Source organism: Hypanus sabinus, chromosome 16 (genome assembly GCF_030144855.1).
Source record: "Hypanus sabinus isolate sHypSab1 chromosome 16, sHypSab1.hap1, whole genome shotgun sequence".
NCBI classification, from domain to species: domain Eukaryota; kingdom Metazoa; phylum Chordata; class Chondrichthyes; order Myliobatiformes; family Dasyatidae; genus Hypanus; species Hypanus sabinus.
In genome coordinates this window covers 18,506,742-18,525,639 of record NC_082721.1, presented here as the reverse complement: position 1 = coordinate 18,525,639, position 18,898 = coordinate 18,506,742, and the positions used below count along the sequence as shown (strand labels likewise).

Here is an 18,898-nt window from a genome sequence, read left to right as displayed (position 1 = left end):
TGATTCTGCATGCATGTGACTTTTGGATGCACCCAGAGGAAACTCATGTGGTCACTGGGAGAATGTACAAACTCCTTACAGACAGCAGCCGGAACTGAAACTAGTTCACTGGCACTGTAAAGCGTCACACAATGCTATCGTGTGTGACCAACACTGGGCAGATACCAGCCATGCTAAGACATTTCATGCACATATTGCTTTGGTCAGTTTTCCAATGGGCATGATTGCAAGCATGATCAATTCTAAGCAAATCTGCCTTTATGTTTGACTTAAGTAATTTATATGTGTTCAATTTCTATGTTTTGGCCTCTGTGCATTCACATTTCAATATTTAGCCGAAATAATTCCTTAGAATTTAATCACATCGTTCAATTTAAATTCATTCAATGAAGTTTGATGAAACAATTAATCATGTTTTGGGTTTTATTTGACTGTTGCTATTTTTAGCATTTTGAGGCAATAAGCTGCTTGGCAGAGAACGTTAATTATTTCATGCAGTAATAAAAGTAGCATGATCTGGTTATTTGCAAAGAGATTTACTCTGCAATTCCATGTCTTCCTTATTTGATTAAAATGTTGAATGATAAGAATATTAGTTTTCATTTTTATGAAAAATATATATTAAAAGATGTTATCACAGTCACTGTCATATCAAATTGTTTCCTCTATAACACTAGGCTCACTAGGGTTAAGAATATAATGATATAAGATATCTACAGGAATAAAGATTCAGTGGGTTAATGTGTGTTAGGTAAAATGAGTAACGTAGAGCAGAGCCAAACTGCATTCCTATTTTTGAATATTTGTAGTATTATACACAGTTCTTCAAAGAAAACCTACTTCAGCAAGAGAAAACAAAAAGATTGCTATATTTGCCTTGGTAGAACATTTCAGTGCCATAAGGTTGTATTTCTTGTAAATATCTCCATAATTAGTGGGATTGTGCAAAGGCAAGAGAACTGTATATGACATTGCACAATATTTCTATAGTGACTGGAGATTCTGAGATAGAGAAATCAATTTTCAGATGCTTACGTGGTTTATATCCTAAATCAACAGTGCCCACTTTCTCTACTAAGACAAATGAGTGAGACTGTGTTGTGTTGCTCAACAGGACTTCCATTTTATTAACTGCACTAAATGAATGGTTGCCATGGAGACGTCAGCCATGTTCCATGATGTACAATTACTAATGCTCATTCTTCTTCACTGATACTTAGCCTACCAATTGAGTGAATGCTATGAAGAAAATAATTCATTTTCTTTCTATTTATTTTCCTTAATAACCAGCTCAATTTCAATATTGCTGTTGTACCTTTGTCATTTGTAAGTTCTTCTCATCACCCTCCCTGGGTATGAGTTTAGGAAGAAGCATTCACTTTATTTCCAGATCCCACGTATCTGGCTTGTGAACTCCATTGCACAAAATTCACTAGTATTGCAGAACTTTACTGCTATACAAGGATCCATTAACCTGTCACCCATTCCTTGCCAACATCTTGGCGCCCATTCTGTAATACATTGAAGTCAAATCTTTCAAGTCCTTTTACTATTCCTTCACTCCTCCACTACTGATGCTGCCTTCAACTGCATCTCCTCCATTTCCTGAACATCCGTGTTCACCCCATCTTCTTGCTGCCTTAACAGAATTCCTCTTGACCTTACCTGCCACCCCATTAGCTTCCGCACCCAACACATCCTCTGCAACTTCTGCCATCTCCAAAGTGATCTTACCACAAAACATATCTTTACCTTCCCCTCTGATTTCTGCGTTAGCTTTGTGATTCCCTTGTCCATTTGTCCCTCCCAGCACATATCCTTGTGAGCAGCCTAAGTGCTACACCTGCCTATTCACCTCCTCCCTTACCTCCACTAAGGGCTCCAAACAGTCCTTCCAGGTGAGGCAACGCTTAAGCTGAGAATCTGCTGGGGTCGTCTATTGTGTCTGGTGCTCTCGATGCGGCCTCCTCTACATTGATGAGACCCGTCGTAACTTGAGGGACTGCCTTGTCGAGCTCCTCCGCTCCATCCACCAGAAGTGTAACTTCCCAGTGGCCAAACATTTTAATTCCCAATCCCTTTCCGACATGTCGGTCCATGGCCTCCTTGTATGCCAAAGTGAGACCATCCGCAGGATGGAGGATCAGCACCTTATATTCTGTCTATGTAGCATCCATCTTGATGGCATGAATATCGATTTCTCCTTCCGTTAAAAAAAATTTCCTCCCCCTCCCCTTTTCTATTCCCTACTTTGGCCTCTAACCTCTTCTCACCTGCCTATCAGTTTCCCCTGGGTCACCTCTTTTCTCCTATGGTCCATTTTCCTCTCCTATCAGATCTCTTCCTCTCCAGCCCTTTATCATTCCCACCCACCTGCCTTCACCTATCACCTTCTACCTATCCTCCTTCCCCCCCACCTCACCTTTTTATTTGGCATCTTCCCCTTCCTTTTCAGTCCTGAAGAAGGTTCTCAGCCCGGAACATCTACTGTTTACTTTTTTCCGTAGATGCTGCTTGACCTACTCAGTTCCTTCAGCAATTTGTGAGTTTTACTCTGGATTTTCAGCATCTGCAGACTTTCTTGAGATTTATGAGGAAATCTGCAGATGCTGGAAATTCAAACAACACACACAAAATGCTAGTGAAACACAGCAGGCCAAGCAGCATCTATAAGGAGAAGCACTGTCGACGTTTCGGGCCAAGACCCTTCGTCAGGACTAACTGAAAGGAAAGATAGTAAGAGATTTGAAAGCAGTGGGGGGAAGGAGAAATGCGAAATGATAGAAGACCGGAGGGGGTGGGATGAAGCTAAGAGCTGGAAAGGTGATTGGTGAAAGTGATACAGAGCTGGAGAAGGGAAAGGAGAAAGAAAGGGGGAGGGGTGGAATCACCAGAGGGAGATGGAGAACAGGCAAACAACTAAATATGACAGGGATGGGGTAAGAAGGGGAGGAGGGGCATTAATGGAAGTTAGAGAAGTCAATGTTCATGTCATCAGGTTGGAGGCTACCCAGCTGGTATATAAGGTGTTGCATGCTATCAGGTTATTTTTTATCTTGAGTATTGTTTGTTTTACCATGCTCAGTGATATTTATAAAATTACAACATTTCACCTATAACATAGTTTATACAATAATATTTTAGTGCTGGAAGCAAAATATAAGCTGGGCAGGCTTTCAATGAATTATCATTCACAGAAACCTCAGTAAAATTAGTATTTCTATTGGACTGGACAAAACCCAATTAACCTTTTAAGTTCAAAGCAAATTTATTATCAAAGTACGTATATGTCACCGTATACAACCCAGAGATCAATTTTCATGCAGGCATACTCAATAAATCCAATAACCATCATAGAATCAATGAAAGACCAAACCGACAGGGTGAACAACCGGTGTGCAAAATGCAACAAATTGTGCAAATACAAATAGAAAAAAAAAGAAATAAGCATAATAAATAAATAAATAAATGAACGAACGAATACATAAATACACAAAAAAATAAACTAAGTAATAAATAAATAAATAAATAAATAAATAAATGGATGAATGAATGAATGAATGAATGGATGGATGGATGGATGGTTGAATAAATACATGATAAATATCAAGGCAATGAGAAGTGAGTCCACAGATTTTGGGAACATTTCAATGATGGGGCAAGTGAAGCTGAGTGAAATTGTTTGGTTCAAGAGTCTGATGGTTGAGGGGTAATAGCTGTTCCTGAACCTGGGAGTGTGAGTCCTGAGGCTCTTGTACCTTCTTCCTGATGGCGGCAGCAGGAAGAGAGGATGACCTGGGTGGTGGGCATCCCTGATGACAGATGGTCTTGATCTATTGACTACAATACAACAATGTAAACAAAACAATGTATCATTTAGGAATTTGGAGATACAAGAAGTTAACTTCTATTGCATGTAATGTACTTAATTGCCTAATGGTGCTGACGCTTTGCAATAGTTCAAATACAGTAAGCTAAAAATGTTTGTTGATGATTTTCATTTGTACTCAGTTTCTGAGGCTTCTCGCTTAAGAGTCCAACAATAATCAGCCAGTTTTGATGGCATCCAGTTGCCCTGATATCGTTTCTCCTTGACCATAATGTCCTGGTGAAACCATTCACCATTCTTGTCACTGACAGTGCCAAGATTTGCAGGGAAGAAGTCTAAATGGGAATGTAGAGAGTGAACCTTTGGTGACACATTGCTCTTCATGGTTTTGTATGTTTGAAGCACGTTGTCAACCAGTTACATTAAGCTTGGTACCCTGCAGTTATGAAAATATTCTGAAACATCTTTGAATGCCTTCCATGCAATTTTCTTCAGTCCCACTAGAAGTTTTTCAAATTGCCTGTTATTGATGACTGTTTGATTGTGGGCAAACAAAAATGCCTTCCTCAATCTTGGCATCAGTTATTCTGATTTGAATTATGAATTGAAATAACAAATATAGGTGAGTTTATAAAATGGTGCGTGATTGGGAAATGGCATGGTGATTTTCACGATCAGCAGCCCAAAAGCCGCAAAATACACCCAAAAGTATTCAAGAGGCAAAATCTTTGTTGTCCAGTGTATTTGCTATAAATCTGATGTAAATTTTCTATTAGGATTTGAAATTTGGCATAGTATTTAGTCAGAACTTGACATGGCTAAACCTTCACTCATGCCAAAAGAGCAAGGAACTGATAGTAGACTTCAGGAGAGGTAAACTAGTGGTCCATGAGCCAGTAATCATCAGAGAATCAGAGGTGGAGGGGGTCAGTAACTTTAAATTCTGGGTGTCACAATCTCAGAGGAATTGTCCAGGACCCATCAATAAATATAATTGCAAAGAAAACACGACAGCGTCTCTATTTCCTCAGGAGTCTGCAGAAATTTGCAATGTCATCAAAATCCTTGGAAAACTTCTCTAGCTATATGGTGGAAAGTGTGCTGATTGGGGGCATACTAGCCTGGTATGGGAATACCAATGCCTTTGAGCGGAAATTCCTACAAAAGGCAGTGGACTTGGCTCAATGCATCATGGGTAAAATCCTCCCAGCTACTGAGCACATCTACGTGATACATTGCCATAGAAAAGCAACATCTATCATCAAAGATCCTCACCTCTCAGGCCCTGCTCTTTTCTTGCTGCTGCCTTCAGATAGAAAGTACAGGTGCCTCAGGACTCACACCATCAGGTTCAAGAACAGTTACTACCCTTCAACCATTAGGCTCCTGAACAAAAGGGGATATCTACATTCATTTAAGAACTCTATTTTGTTATTTCATGCTCATTATTTATTTATTATCTGCATTTATACAGTTTGTTTACAGATAGCAGTTCCCATTTGAAAAGAATCTCGGGGTTGTATGTGGTGACATGTATATACTCTAATAATAAATTCACTTTGAAATTTCAAACCTTGTAAAGGACTTAAGCTTCACATTGATTTATTTGTCTTCTCCCCTATGTTGCAATGGAATTGTAGTTATGTGGTGCTCGTCCTTCCTTTACCTGGTTATGCCACTTATTTCGAAAATTGGTTCAACACTTCTAATCTAAGTTTCTAATCTGTTCATATGGAGCTTAAAAACACTTGAAATTTTGCCAGCATTTTCACCTCAAAGTTGAATATATTTCCCCTTTCGGTCTATTAAAATAACAATTTGTCAAATATCTACTTTATGCATAAACTTATCCAGAGAAATTAATCAGACACTATTGATCTGAATCTCTTTGGAATTGTAACTTCAGCTATTCTGCAAGACAATGTCCTGTCTGGATGACTGATAAAAATTAGATGTTTATCATTAATTTAATTTTCATTGTAATTGTTTTGCAAGAATGCGCAGAGTCCATTCTACTGGATGCAAGAAACTTTTATAAATGTATTTCATGCAAATAGTGCCTCAGAAAGGCTACTTAACTGATGGAACATCACATCAATTTAAATTTCTCACCCAACAGCCATATATGCACAGCCAGTTGCCACTTTATTAGGTACATCAGCTTATTAATGGAAATATTTAATCAGCCAATCATCTGGCAGCAACTCAACGCATAAAAGCAGGCAGACATAGTCAAGAGGTTCAGTTGTTGTTAGGACCAAACATCAGAATGGGGAAGAAATGTGATCTACAGTACATTCCAACTGGCATCACTGAATGAGCCATGGCCAGTAACGAATAACAAATGCCTTCTTGCCCACAGAAGGCAAAGAGTTGTTGTAGATGGGTCATATTCTGCATGGAGGTCGGTCACCAGTGGAGTGCCTCAGGGATCTGTTCTGGGATCCTTACTCTTCATGATTTTTATAAGTGACTTGGATGAGGAAGTGGAGGGATGGGTTAGTAAGTTTGCTGATGACACTAAGGTTGGAGGTGTTGTGGCTAGTGTGGAGGGCTGTCGGAGGTTACAGTGGGACATTGATAGAATGCAAAACTGGGCTAGGAAGTGGCAGATGGAGTTCAACACATAAGTATGAAGTGGTTCATTTTGGTAGGTCAAATATGATGGCAGAATATAGTATTAATGATAAGACTCTTGGCAGTGTGGAGGATCAGAGGGATCTTGGGGTCCAAGTCAATAGGACGCTCAAAGCAGCTGCGCAGGTTAACTCAGTGGTTAAGAAGGCATACGGTGTATTGGCCTTCATCAATCATGGAATTGAATTTAGGAGCCGAGAGGTAATGTTGCAGCTATATAGGACCCTGGTCAGACCCCACTTGGAGTACAGTGCTCAGTTTTGGTCACCTCTCTACAGGAAGGATGTGGAAGCCATAGAAAGGGTGCAGAGATTTACAAGGATGTTGCTTGGATTGGGGAGCATGCCCTATGAGAATAGGTTGACTGAACTTGGCCTTTTCTCCTTGGAGCGACGGAGGATGAGAGGTGACCTGATAGAGGTGTATAAGATGTTGAGAGGCGTTGATCGTGTGGATAGTCAGAGGCTTTTTCCCAGGGCTGAAATGGTTGGCACAAGAGAACACAGGTTTAAGGTGCTGGGGAATAGGAATAGAGGAGATATCAGGGGTAAAGAGAGTGGCGAGTGTGTTGAATGGGCTACCAGCAATGGTGGTGGAGGCAGATACGATAGGGTCTTTTAAGAGACTTTTGGATAGGTACATGGAGCTTAGAAAAATAGAGGGCTTTAGGAAAGACTAGTAATTTCTAGGGTAGGGACTTGTTCGGCACAACCTTGTGGGACGAAGGGCCTGTATTGTGCTGTAGGGTTTCTATGTTTCTATCAAACTTCTCATTGGAGGAGAAATTAGTTAATGTAGCAAGTAATTGGAACTTAAAACTTCCTGGTCTGTGTGGCCACATACTGTACAGGCCATTGCATGCAATCACTTAGCTATCACTCTTTGTCACCATTTCATTTTGTGAGGAGAGGCATTGAAAAGATTAGTCTGTATGAAAGATTGGATATTATGCCTTGAGGTTTTAGTAAAACTTAGAACTTACATTACAGTGTATAACTGAGAACTCAACCAAATTATTGCATACCTACAGTATTAGGAGGTATAATTTCAATTAACTAACTTTATACATGAAAAAAACTAAGTAATCAAAGCATGAAATATTTAGTGCATTTCTGTGCATGTTGTGATTTGAAAATTTGCAATCTGATCTATCTTTCAGCTGAGCTGTACACATTATTGTAGCAATACCATCAAGAGAGTGAATGCCTAGTTATATAACAACTTAATGTCTAACACCAGAGGACACCGCCTCAGAATAGAGCAACATCCATTTAGAATGGAGATGAGGAGGAAGTTCTTTCGCTGGAGAGAGGTGCACCTGTGGAATTCATTGCCACAGGTGGGCGTGGAGGTCAAGTCATTGGGTATTGTCAGAGTTTGATGGATTCTTGATTAGTCAGGGCATAAAGGGATCCAAGAAGGCAGGAGACTGGGACCAAGAGGAATAATGGATCAGCCATAATGAAATGGCGGAGCAGACATGATGGACTGAATGGCCTAATTCTGCTCCTATATCATATGGTCTTATAATCATTCATAAGTGAGAAGCCTTTTGGCCTATTGTATCTATGCTGACCATCAAGTACTAATCCCATTTACCAGCATTTGCTTCACAGCTGTTGTAGCCTATATGATTCAAGTGCTTGTCAAATCAGTTCCTCATCCTATTCTTGGCATAGATTACAGTTGATTACATACAACACATACCTGTGATTTACTTTTGTTATTGTGCTGACATCTGCTTTCATTGTTTGCATAATTTGTGTCTTTTTCTCTCTGTGCATTGGGTGCTTGTTGGTCTTTTCTAATGGGTTCTTTTGGGTTTCTTGTTTTGTGCCTGGGCTTAAGGTGACTCTCAAGGTAGTAGAATTTATGCATTCTTTGATAATAAACGTACTTTGAACTTTGATTTAAAAATGCTTACTAGGGATTTAAAAAATGCAAGGGCAGTAACATTTCAGGTTTCTCACCCAGATCTGTCAAAAGCACCCACAGACATTGTAGGGGCACCTTACACCTTGCGTGGATAAGGTCTTAATCATAATTTCATTTGCTGAGTCTCAAGATGAAGCTAAGCTGTAATATTGAAAAACAAAAGACTGCAGGTGATGGAAATTTGAAATAACAACAGACTGATGGAAATGGTCAGACAGCATCTGTGGAGAGGGTAGTTCTTCATGATAGTGTTTAAATTTCTCACCAATGAGGAAAGTTAGACATGTTTTATGCTGCTGAAAAAGCAGAGGGGTGTAGAAAACTAAACAACGGTCTGTGATAAGATGAAAACCAAGAGAGGATTGAATAACGTGAGGTGATGCCATTTGCAGCTGAGAGGTGTTGGATATCTTTTTACTTCCCCAATACGACAGTTGACTCCTCTGGAGGAGACAAGTAAATGCAGAGGAAAAAAAGAAAATACAATGAGATACAAAAACACTGATAGAGCAAAATACTGACGATGGTGGAAATCTGAAATAAAAATAGAAACTGGTAAAGCTGATTATCTGAAATTGTTGAGCTTAATGCAACCAGCCCTCAAAAGATGAAATGCTGTTTCTTGAGCTTCATTGGAACAGGGCAAGATGCCAAAGACAGTGGGGCAGGAGAACTGAGTTGAAAAGCAATTGGAAGCTCAGTCACCTTTGTCCATTGAATGAGGTAGATTCTGTGAAGCAGTCACTAAATCCCCTCTTGTGCTTTGACTTTCCTCTGTTATCTAAAATCTGCCTCTTTAATACCTCCTCACAGTTCTTTCAAAAGATTGTTTTCCCTTATTCCTCTGAGAGGCTCCCCGAGTTATTTGAATAATGAGCTGTTTTCAAAAGTTCAAAATAAATTTATTATCAAAGTACATATATGTCACAATATACAACCCTGGATTCATTTTCTTGTGAGTATACGTACTAAATTTATAGAACAACAACAACAAAATCAATGAAAGGCTACCCAACTAGGGTGTTCATCCAGAGTGCAGAAGACAAACTTAGCAAATACAAAAGAAATAATAATTAAACAATAAATATCAAGAATGTAAGATGAAGAAAGTTAATCTATTGGTTGTGGGAACATTTCTATGATGGGGCAAGTGAAGTTGAATGAAGTTATCCCCTTTGGTTCAAGAACCTGATGGTTGAGAGGTAATGACTGCTCCTGAGGCTGGTGGTGCGAGTCCTGAGGTTCCTGTACCTTCTTCCTGATGGCAGCAGAGAGAAGAAAGTATGACCTGTGTGATAGGTGGTCCCTGATGATGTATGCTGCTTTCCTGTGACAGAGCTTCACGTAGATGTGCTTACAATTATTAGTTTGTCACAAATTATTATTCAGCCCATCTCTCAGAATAGTAACAGGCACAGAAAGCATGTTATGATATCCATTTTAAGAAAAAAAGTGATTAATAAATTAGTTAGAGAGCTATGATAAATCTTTGGAGATCAGATTAAGGGAAAGACCAATGTTGACAAATTTGTCAGAATATCTACTGCAGGTTAGGTTAGCACCAACTCCTGTCTAAGCACTGACCTGGCCCTCTAGAAATTCTCCTATCCCCACAATAGGTCTACAGTGGATGCAATCTCACTGGTTCTCCACTCAGCTTTAGATCACCTTGATCAATAGTAATACCCAGTCAGGCTGTTATTTATTGACTATAGCTCGGTATTCAATATAATCATACCCTGCCTCCAAAACCTGGGCCTCTGTACTTTCCTTTGCAGCTGGATCCTCCACTTCCTCACCAGGACATCAGTCTATGCGGATCAGGAAGAACATCTGCTCCTCACTGACAACACTGGTGGACCTCAAGGATGTGTGGTTAGCCCACTGCGCTACTCTCTCTACACTCACAGCTTAAACATCATCTATAAATTTGCAGATAACACAGCTGTTGTTGGCAGATTTTAAATGATGACAAGGAGGCGTATGAGAGTGAGCCAAATCAGCTGGTTGAGTGGTGTTGCAGCATCAACTTTGCACTCAATGCTAGTAAGACAAAGAAGTTGATTGTGGACTTTAAGGGGAAGTTGAAAAGGTACACACACCAGTCCTCATTGAGGGATCAGAAGTGGAACTGGGATGTCACCAAAGACACTCGCAGATTTCTACAGATATACCATGGGAAGCATTCTAACTGGTTGCATTACTGTCTGATATGGAGGGGCCACTGCAGAGATCAGAAAAAGCTGCAGAAAGTAATAAACTCAGCCAGGTCCATCATGGGCAGTAGCCTCTCTTCAAAAGGTGATGCCTCAAAAATACAGTATCCATCATTAAGGACTCCCATCCCCCAGGACACGCCCACTTCTCATTGTTACCATCAAGGAGGAGGTACAAAAGCCTGTAAACATACACTCAAGAGTTTCAGGAACAGCTTCTTCCCCGCACCATCAGATTTCGGAATGGACAATGAACCCATGAACCATCAGTATTTCTTTTCCCTCTCTGTTAACTATTTATTTACTTCATTTATAACCTTTTTTAATTTAATTTATAGATTTTTATTATAATGTATTGCTACTACAGAACAATTTCACATTGTATGCCAGCGATATTAAACCTGATTCTAATGTTAAACACTTGTAAATAATGTCAATCTGTTTCCATTTCTGGAGATGACTGCAATTTAAAGCAGAAATTTGAACCATAGTCCAGTGATATCTGTCCTGTTCTACTTATAACTTTATTTGTGTAATGCAGATTTACAGAATGATATCAATTTTGGTTTCAGACAATCCAACAACCTTTTTTTGAAGAAATTGGAACTGTAATTAAGTCCATTAAGGAATCTTAAAGTAAGAGGAATTTGCACAGTCTCTATATCAACATACACAGGGAGAACTTTGCTTCCCTTCTCTATGTATTGCTGCAGATTCCACTCAGATACTCTTCGGCACCAACTGCTTTTCAGGGAGTTCTGAGACAGGATGATGATGGTGACTTTACTTTGCTGGATAATATTGGTAATTTCTGTAATCATTAGCCTTCCACCCACTTGGTCCTGGTGTTCTATAAATCCTTTATGGCCATGTTCATGCAGTATCTCAGAAATATGTAATGCCACTTCTTCATCCATTTCACAAAACCAGAGGGAGAAGTCATACTCAAACTTTGAAAGTAGTCCATTAGAAGATGCTGCTTTCTTGACTGCCATCAGTTAAAATATAATCATAATTTTGATAACCATTCCTTGAAACAACTTAGTTTTGAAAATTCTTATCCTTAATTTCAGAAATACTTATGTCAAGCTGATCTCCCGCTTTCTTCAGCTGCTCACACCGTGCTGCCAACTCACCGAGCTCCGTTTGTAAACGCCTATTCAGTTCAACATACTCTCTGCTTTGCTGGTACTGAGATTCCACGTCTGGCATTAACACTTCTGCTTGGACTGGGCTCACAATCTCTATGGGGAATTAGAAAGGATTTTTTTTAATAAAATGGCATCTGATCCCATTGCAGGAATATGTTATTCTTATACATCATTTTATAAAGCTACATGAAAAAGTTAATTTTGGGGTTCTGAACGATTAGATGAACTTATCTAGTAGGTCACAATTTTACTGGGCATTTTCACCTAGCTTACAGAAAGCAAAAATGATAGGCGTTTATGAAAGGATTTTTAGGTTTCTCCTGAGGTGCTCTGCAACCAAGAAAACACCTCTGTAATTTCCTAGACACAAGAGATTCCACAGATTCTGGAAATCTTGAGCAACACACAAAATGCCAGAGGGTCCAGCAACATCAAAACAAGGGAATAAATGGTCAAAGTTTCAGGACTGGAAAGGATGGAGACAAGCCGGAATAAGAAAATTAATTCTGGTACTTAACATGGAGAACAAGGAAAACATTGGACGAGTTCACATTCACAGAAAGTGCAAGTGTCATATGAACACTTCCAGGAATATTTTAATAGCTCACTTTCATGTTACATGAGGAGGAATGAAAGGTGATGGTCTTTGCACTATACTGCAAAACATCAAATTTCACAACATATGCCAGTGATAATAAACCTGATTCTGATGTTCCTGGCAGAAGGAGTTTTAGTTACTTTGAGTTAATGTATGGTAATTTGAAGTATGCAGGCAAAAAAGCAGATGGAAAGTGTACAAATTAAACTCCTAAGTGTTCTCAAATAAATGGTACCTGACTGCTTAAGAAAAAGTGAAACTGAAACAGTGCAAATTCTGATTTCAACACATCGTGCAACTTTTAGTATTTATAGTCTTTGGAGAAACCAGGTTCTTACACCTGCACTTCCTTAACATTAGAGAACACATTTGCATTAAATATCTTAGCCAATTATAATACTATTTGGAATATTAAGTATCATTATTGTAAATCAATCTCTGCACAACAAAGTTTAATACACAAGATAATGTACAAATATGCTGTTCTGGTATATTATTAGAGGCATTAATATTGGCCAGGACTTCAAGGAAGCATTTCCAACTCTTCTTTGAAACGTTGCTTGAGCAGAGACAGGGCTTGGTTTAATGTCTCTGAAAAAGCAGCGTTTTGTTTATACAGTATTGTACAGATTTTGTGCTGAAGTCTTAAGTAGATTAGATTTTAGGATCAGTTCCCATAAGACTTTTTAACCCACTGTCAGTTGTTGGGTTAATTAGAAATGACTAAAAGATACTTCCAGGAATCCCTGCTGTAATATTATTTCATACAATGTAGCAGTTGCAGAAATTTTACTGTTATAATGATTTTCTTCAAAATGGTACAGCAATAGAATCCTTTTAACAGTAAAACTGCTTAATTAATATTAAAGTTAATTAATAGAAGACAACAGGTAGTGAATGTAATGATGATCAAACAATGAAACAAACTGTAATTTGCGATTAAAATTAAAATACCTTCACTGCCTTCAGTGAATAATGTGAACACTGGATCATCCAGTCTGGCACCTTTGACATCTTCCAAAATCTGTTCAATAGTTGGAGGCTCGGGCCGAGTTGGCAGAATGACACGCTTCTTGTTTGTTGATGTCATACCATATACTCATGTGCCAGTCTTCCACAAATGAAGAGCATATGCAGTTTTGTTAAGGGAAGAAAAACACAAATACTGAGTGAAATTTTATTATAATATCCATGCACTTGGACAAAAGAACACACTTTACAACTCTGATCAAAGTACAGTGACGTATGCCATTTATGACATGGCTATTCTTGATAAATCACTCATATAGGAGATCCCTACCACCAAGCAAGATGGAATGACACCACTAAGGAAAAGATACTTTTGGATTTGGTATTGTGCAATGAACCAGATTTGAACTGAAGGTAAAGGAACCCTTAGTAGATAGTAACCATTATATGATAAGAATTCACTCCCCAGATTGAGAGGGGGAAACTGAATTCAGATTTATCAATATTATAGTTTAGTAAAGGAAAATACAGAGGCATGAGAGAGGAAAAGGCCAAAGAAGAATGGAAGGGGGCCCTAACAGGTGAGATGGTAGAGCAGCAATGGCAAGAGTTTTTGAGAGTAATTATGAAGATACAGGATCATTTCATCCCAAAGCATTTTAGAGGATGAGGCAATTGTGGCTGACAAGGGAAGTCAAAGGCAGCATAAAAGCAAGGGCATAATACTGCAAAAATAATGTAAAGCTAAAGGATTGGGAAGTTCAAAAAAAACCCAAAAGGCAACTAAGAAAAACAATAGTGAAAAGGTGAACTATGAAGGTAAATGAGCCAATAGTATGACACTGGAAGTTTTTTCAGATATAAAAAGAGTAAAGAAGAGGCAAGAATGGACACCAGATCGCTGAGGAAATAGTAATGGGGAATCAAAGAAATGGCAGATGAACTGAATAAATATTTTATGTCAGTCTTCACTGTGGAAGACACAAGCAGTATGCCAAAAATTCGAGGGTGCTTGAAGGCAGAAGTGAATGCAATAATTTTAAGCTGAAAAGTCTGAAGGTGGATAAGTTATCTGGACTGGACTACACCCCAGTTTTCTGAAAGAGGTAACTGAAAAGCTTGTGGAGTCATTAGTAGTGATCCTTCAGGAGTCACAAGAACCATGACTGGTTCCAGAAGTCTGGAAAATCACAACTGTCACCCTACAATTTAAGGAAAAGAAGAAAAAGACAGAAAACTATAGGCTCACATGAGGAAATCTGCAGATAGACAACTGACAATAGGTGCAGAAGTAGACCACTCGGCCCTTTCGAGCCTGCACCGTCATTGTGAGATCATGGCTGATCATCTACTATCAATACCCGGTTCCTGCCTTGTCTCCATATCCCTTGATTCTCCTATCCATAAGATACTTATCTAGCTCCTTCTTGAAAGCATCCAGAGAATTGGCCTCCACTGCCTTCCAAGGCAGTGCGTTCCAGACCCCCACAACTCACTGGGAGAAGTTTTTCCTTAACTCTGTCCTAAATGACCTACCCCTTATTCTCAAACCATGCCCTCTGGTACTGGACTCTCCCAGCATCTGGAACATATTTCCTGCCTCTATCTTGTCCAATCCCTTAATAATCTTATATGTTACAATCAGATCCCCTCTCAATCTCCTTAATTCCAGTGTGTACAAGCCCAGTCTCTCTAACCTCTCTGCATAAGACAGTCCGGACATCCCAGGAATTAACTTCGTGGATCTATGCTGCACTTCCTGTACAGCCAGGATGTCTTTCTTTAACCCTGGAGACCAAAACTGTACACAATACTCCAGGTGTGGTCTGACCAGGGCTCTGTACAAATGCAAGAGGATTTCCTTGCTCTTGTACTCAATTCCTTTGTAATAAAGGCCAACATTCCATTAGCCTTCTTCACTTGCTCATTCACCTTCAGTGACTGATGAACAAGGACTCCTAGATCTCTTTGTATTTCTGGAAATTCAGATGCTGGAAATTCAAACAACACATACAAAATGCTGGTGGAACACGAAGCATTCGTCAGGACAAAGGGTCTCGGCCTGAAACGTTAACAGCACTTCTCCCTACAGATGCTGCCTGGACTGCTGTGTTCCACCAGCATTTTGTGTGTGTTGTTGTGAAAACTATAGGCTGTTAGTTTGATTTCAGTGGTTGAATCCATTTTTAAAGATGAGATTTGAAGGTACTTGGAAGCACATGATAAAATAGATGGCATGATTACTTCAAGGGGAGATCTTCCCTAACAAATACGTTCAAATTGTTTAGCAAGTAACAGGCAGGATAGACAAAGGGGAGTCAGTGGATGTTGGATATTGAGAAGGCTTTTGACAAGGTGCCACACATGAGGCTGGTAAACAAGACAGGAGCACATAATACTGCAAGAAATATACTAGCATGGATAGAAGCCTGCTTCTCTAGCAGAAGGCAAACAGGGAATAATTGGGACCTTCTCTGGATGGCTGCTGGTGTTTGGCAGAGGTCAGTGTTGGGATTACTGCTTCTCTCATTAGTATTTGGATGACTGCTTTTTGGCAAGTTTCCAGAAGATATAGAGGGGCAGGTAGTGTAGAGGAAGCAGAGCATGCCGAAGGATTTGTATGGGTTGGAAGAGTGGGTAAAGAAGTGGCTGATGGACTAGCGTAGGGAAGTATATGGTCATGCAACTTGGTACAAGGAATGAAGGCAAAAATTCACAAATCAGAGGTGCAAAAGGACTTGGGAGTCGTAATGCAGGATTCCCTAAAGATTAACTTGTAGGTTGAATTGGACATAAGGAGAGCAACTTCAATGTTAGCGTTCAATCAAAGAGTGCTAGTGTTTAAAAGAAGGACCTTTTACCAAGGCTTTTATGAGGCATAGGCCGGACCACATTTAGAGTGTTCTGTGCATTTTAGGTCTCGTTATGTATGGAAGGGTGTGTTAGCATTAGAGAGGATCCAGAGGAGATTCGTGAAAATGACCTTGAGGATGAAAGTGTTAATAATTTGAGGAGCTTCTAATGACTCTGGGAATGTACCATTGGAGTTCAGAAGGATGTGGGGGACCTCATTGAAACCTACTGAATTTAGAAAAGCCAGGATTGAGTGGATGTGGAGAGGTTTCCTATAGTGAAGAAGTCTACGACTAGAGGGCACAGCCTCAAAATAAGAGGATGTCCTTCAGAACTGAGATGAAGAGGAATTTCTTTAGCCAGAGAACGGTGAATCTGTAGAATTCACTGGATATTTTTACAAGCAGATAGGTTCTTGATTAACAGAGGTGTCAAAAGTTGTAAGGAGAAGGCAGAAGAATGTGTTGAGGGGGAAAAAATCTTGCCATGATTGGATGGTGAAATAAGACTCTATGGGCCAAATGGCCTAATTCTGCTCCCATGTCTCATGGTTTTAAAATACTAGACCCAAAAGCAAGAACATAACAAATACAAGCAAGAACAGGTCATCTGGCCTGTCAAGCCTGCTCCACAAATTAATAAGATTATTGTTGATCTGTCTGTGTACTTGCCTCTACCCATCTGCTATAGCCAATGACATTTAATTCCCCAATAAGCAAAAATGTTTACCTTAAATACAGTATATTTAATGAGGTAGCCTCTACTGCTTCTTTGGGCAGAGAGCTTCAGATTCACTACTGAGGAAACCAGCTTGTCCTCATCTCTAAATCTTTGTCCTAAATCTAATCCCTCACCTACCAGTTGAAACAACCTTCCTGCCTCTAGCTTATCTATCCCTTTCATAACTTTATTTCTGTAAGAGCCCTTCTCATCTTCTGCATTCCAGTGAGTATTGTCCCAGGTGACTTTATCTCTCCTCCTCACCTAATCTTCTTATAGGCTAATCCGCTCATTTTGGGAATCAATCTGTTGAATCTCCTCTGTACTGCCTCCAAAGACAGTCTACTTTTTTTTAAGTAGAGGCCAGAACTGCATGCAGTTCTCTAAGTGCAACCTTACCACCTCCCTACTTGTAAATGCAATTCCTTTAGCAAGGACGGCCAACATATCATTTGCCTCTTTATTAGCCTACTGTAACTGAAGGAGTTGTGTGACCAGCACGACCAAGTCCATCTGCATAAGAGAATGCTGCTTTCACCATTTAAATCATAATCTGATCTTTTATTTCTTTCTAAAGTGGCTAACTGTGCATTTACCAATGTTGCACTCCATCTATCTGATGTTTATCCACTCATTTAACCTATTTATATCTCTTTGCAGCCTCTCTGCACAACTTGCTTTACCATTCACTGTAGTGTCATTGGCAAACCTGGATATGCTAGACTGTCCCCTAATCATTAATGTATATCCTCAACAGTTGTAGGCTGAGCAGCAACTCCTATGGTACCCCACTGACTGGCAACCAGCACAACACCCATTTATTCAAACTCTCTGGCTTGGTTAACTAATTCTCTATTCATGTTAATACATTACTCCCAACTCCATGCATTCTTATCTTATGAATATGTCTTTCATGCAGAAACTTATGGAATGGCTTCTGGAAATGTAAATATATACAGTATTGTACAAAAGTCAGGCACTTTGGCTAGCTATCTATAGAAAAATACAAATGTAGATATTACAGTACTGTGTAAAAATCTTGGGCACATACATAGTTAGTGTTCACCGGTTTCCCTCTAGTCGCTGCTTGTAATATCCTCAAAACTGTACTTTATTTATTTTCCCCTGTAAATTAAGAAAATAAATCTCAAGATACTCCAGAATGTTTTGTCAAACAGGTGCAGCCCGTCAAAGCTGGTCTAAAAACAGGAACTCAGCAGGTCGAGCAGCATCTGAGACAGCAAAAGGAATTGTCCATGCTTCAGATCGAGACCCTGCATCAGGAATTGAATTATTTTAATTCACCCCACCCCATGCGGCCAGACCCACTGAGCTCCCGCAGCAGACTCTGGCTGCTCCTTATCCCGACATCTGCGGTCTCTTGTGTCACTGTAAAACAGGAACTCGCTGCCCGGCGCAAACTGCTGCGACAAGATCACCTCTCCCCCACTGTCCATCAAAGGGCCACCCTGCTGGGCTCGGAGGCCGCAGAACAGCGGAGAACGGCTTGGCTCCGCCGGGGACTTGGAAACGACCGACAGGGTCTTGGCTCCAGTTAGGCCGCAGATGGAAGTTCGCGCGGCACCGTTAGCCCTGTGCCAAGTCCACTCCGACTGGTAGCCCTCTACACCCGGTCATCGCCAGAAGCTCAGAGACCCTCACCTCGCACCGCCGCCTGCTCCGTCCGCCGCACCGGCTCCACGTCATCGCTCAATCAGCCGTAGAACGACCCTCCCCTTTCTGACGTCATCGCCCGATCAACCCATAGAACAACGTGCCCCTTTCTGACGTCGTCACTCAATCTACCCAGGGATGACACGCCCCTTTCTGATTATTAGAACAACAGAGCGCAGTACAGGCCCTTCGGCCCACAATGTTGTGCCGACCCTTAAACTCTACCTCCCATATAACCTCCCACCTTAAATTCCTCCATATACCTGTCTAGTAGGCTCTTAAATTTCACTAGTGTATCTGCCTCCACCAGTGACTC

General features: G+C 40.2%; 1 protein-coding gene across 1 annotated transcript; it reads right to left on the bottom strand.

Annotated features, from left to right (window-relative positions):
• Positions 1–5,232: 5,232 nt before the first annotated feature.
• Positions 5,233–18,628, bottom strand: c16h19orf25 (chromosome 16 C19orf25 homolog). The gene is made up of 4 exons (XM_059991212.1): positions 18,571–18,628; positions 17,960–18,033; positions 13,321–13,477; positions 5,233–11,861 (listed from the first exon to the last, which is right to left on the bottom strand). The coding sequence occupies exons 3-4, from the start codon at positions 13,454–13,456 to the stop codon at positions 11,659–11,661; spliced, it is 339 nt and encodes a 112-aa protein (XP_059847195.1). The 5' UTR covers positions 13,457–13,477; positions 17,960–18,033; positions 18,571–18,628; the 3' UTR covers positions 5,233–11,658.
• Positions 18,629–18,898: the final 270 nt, after the last annotated feature.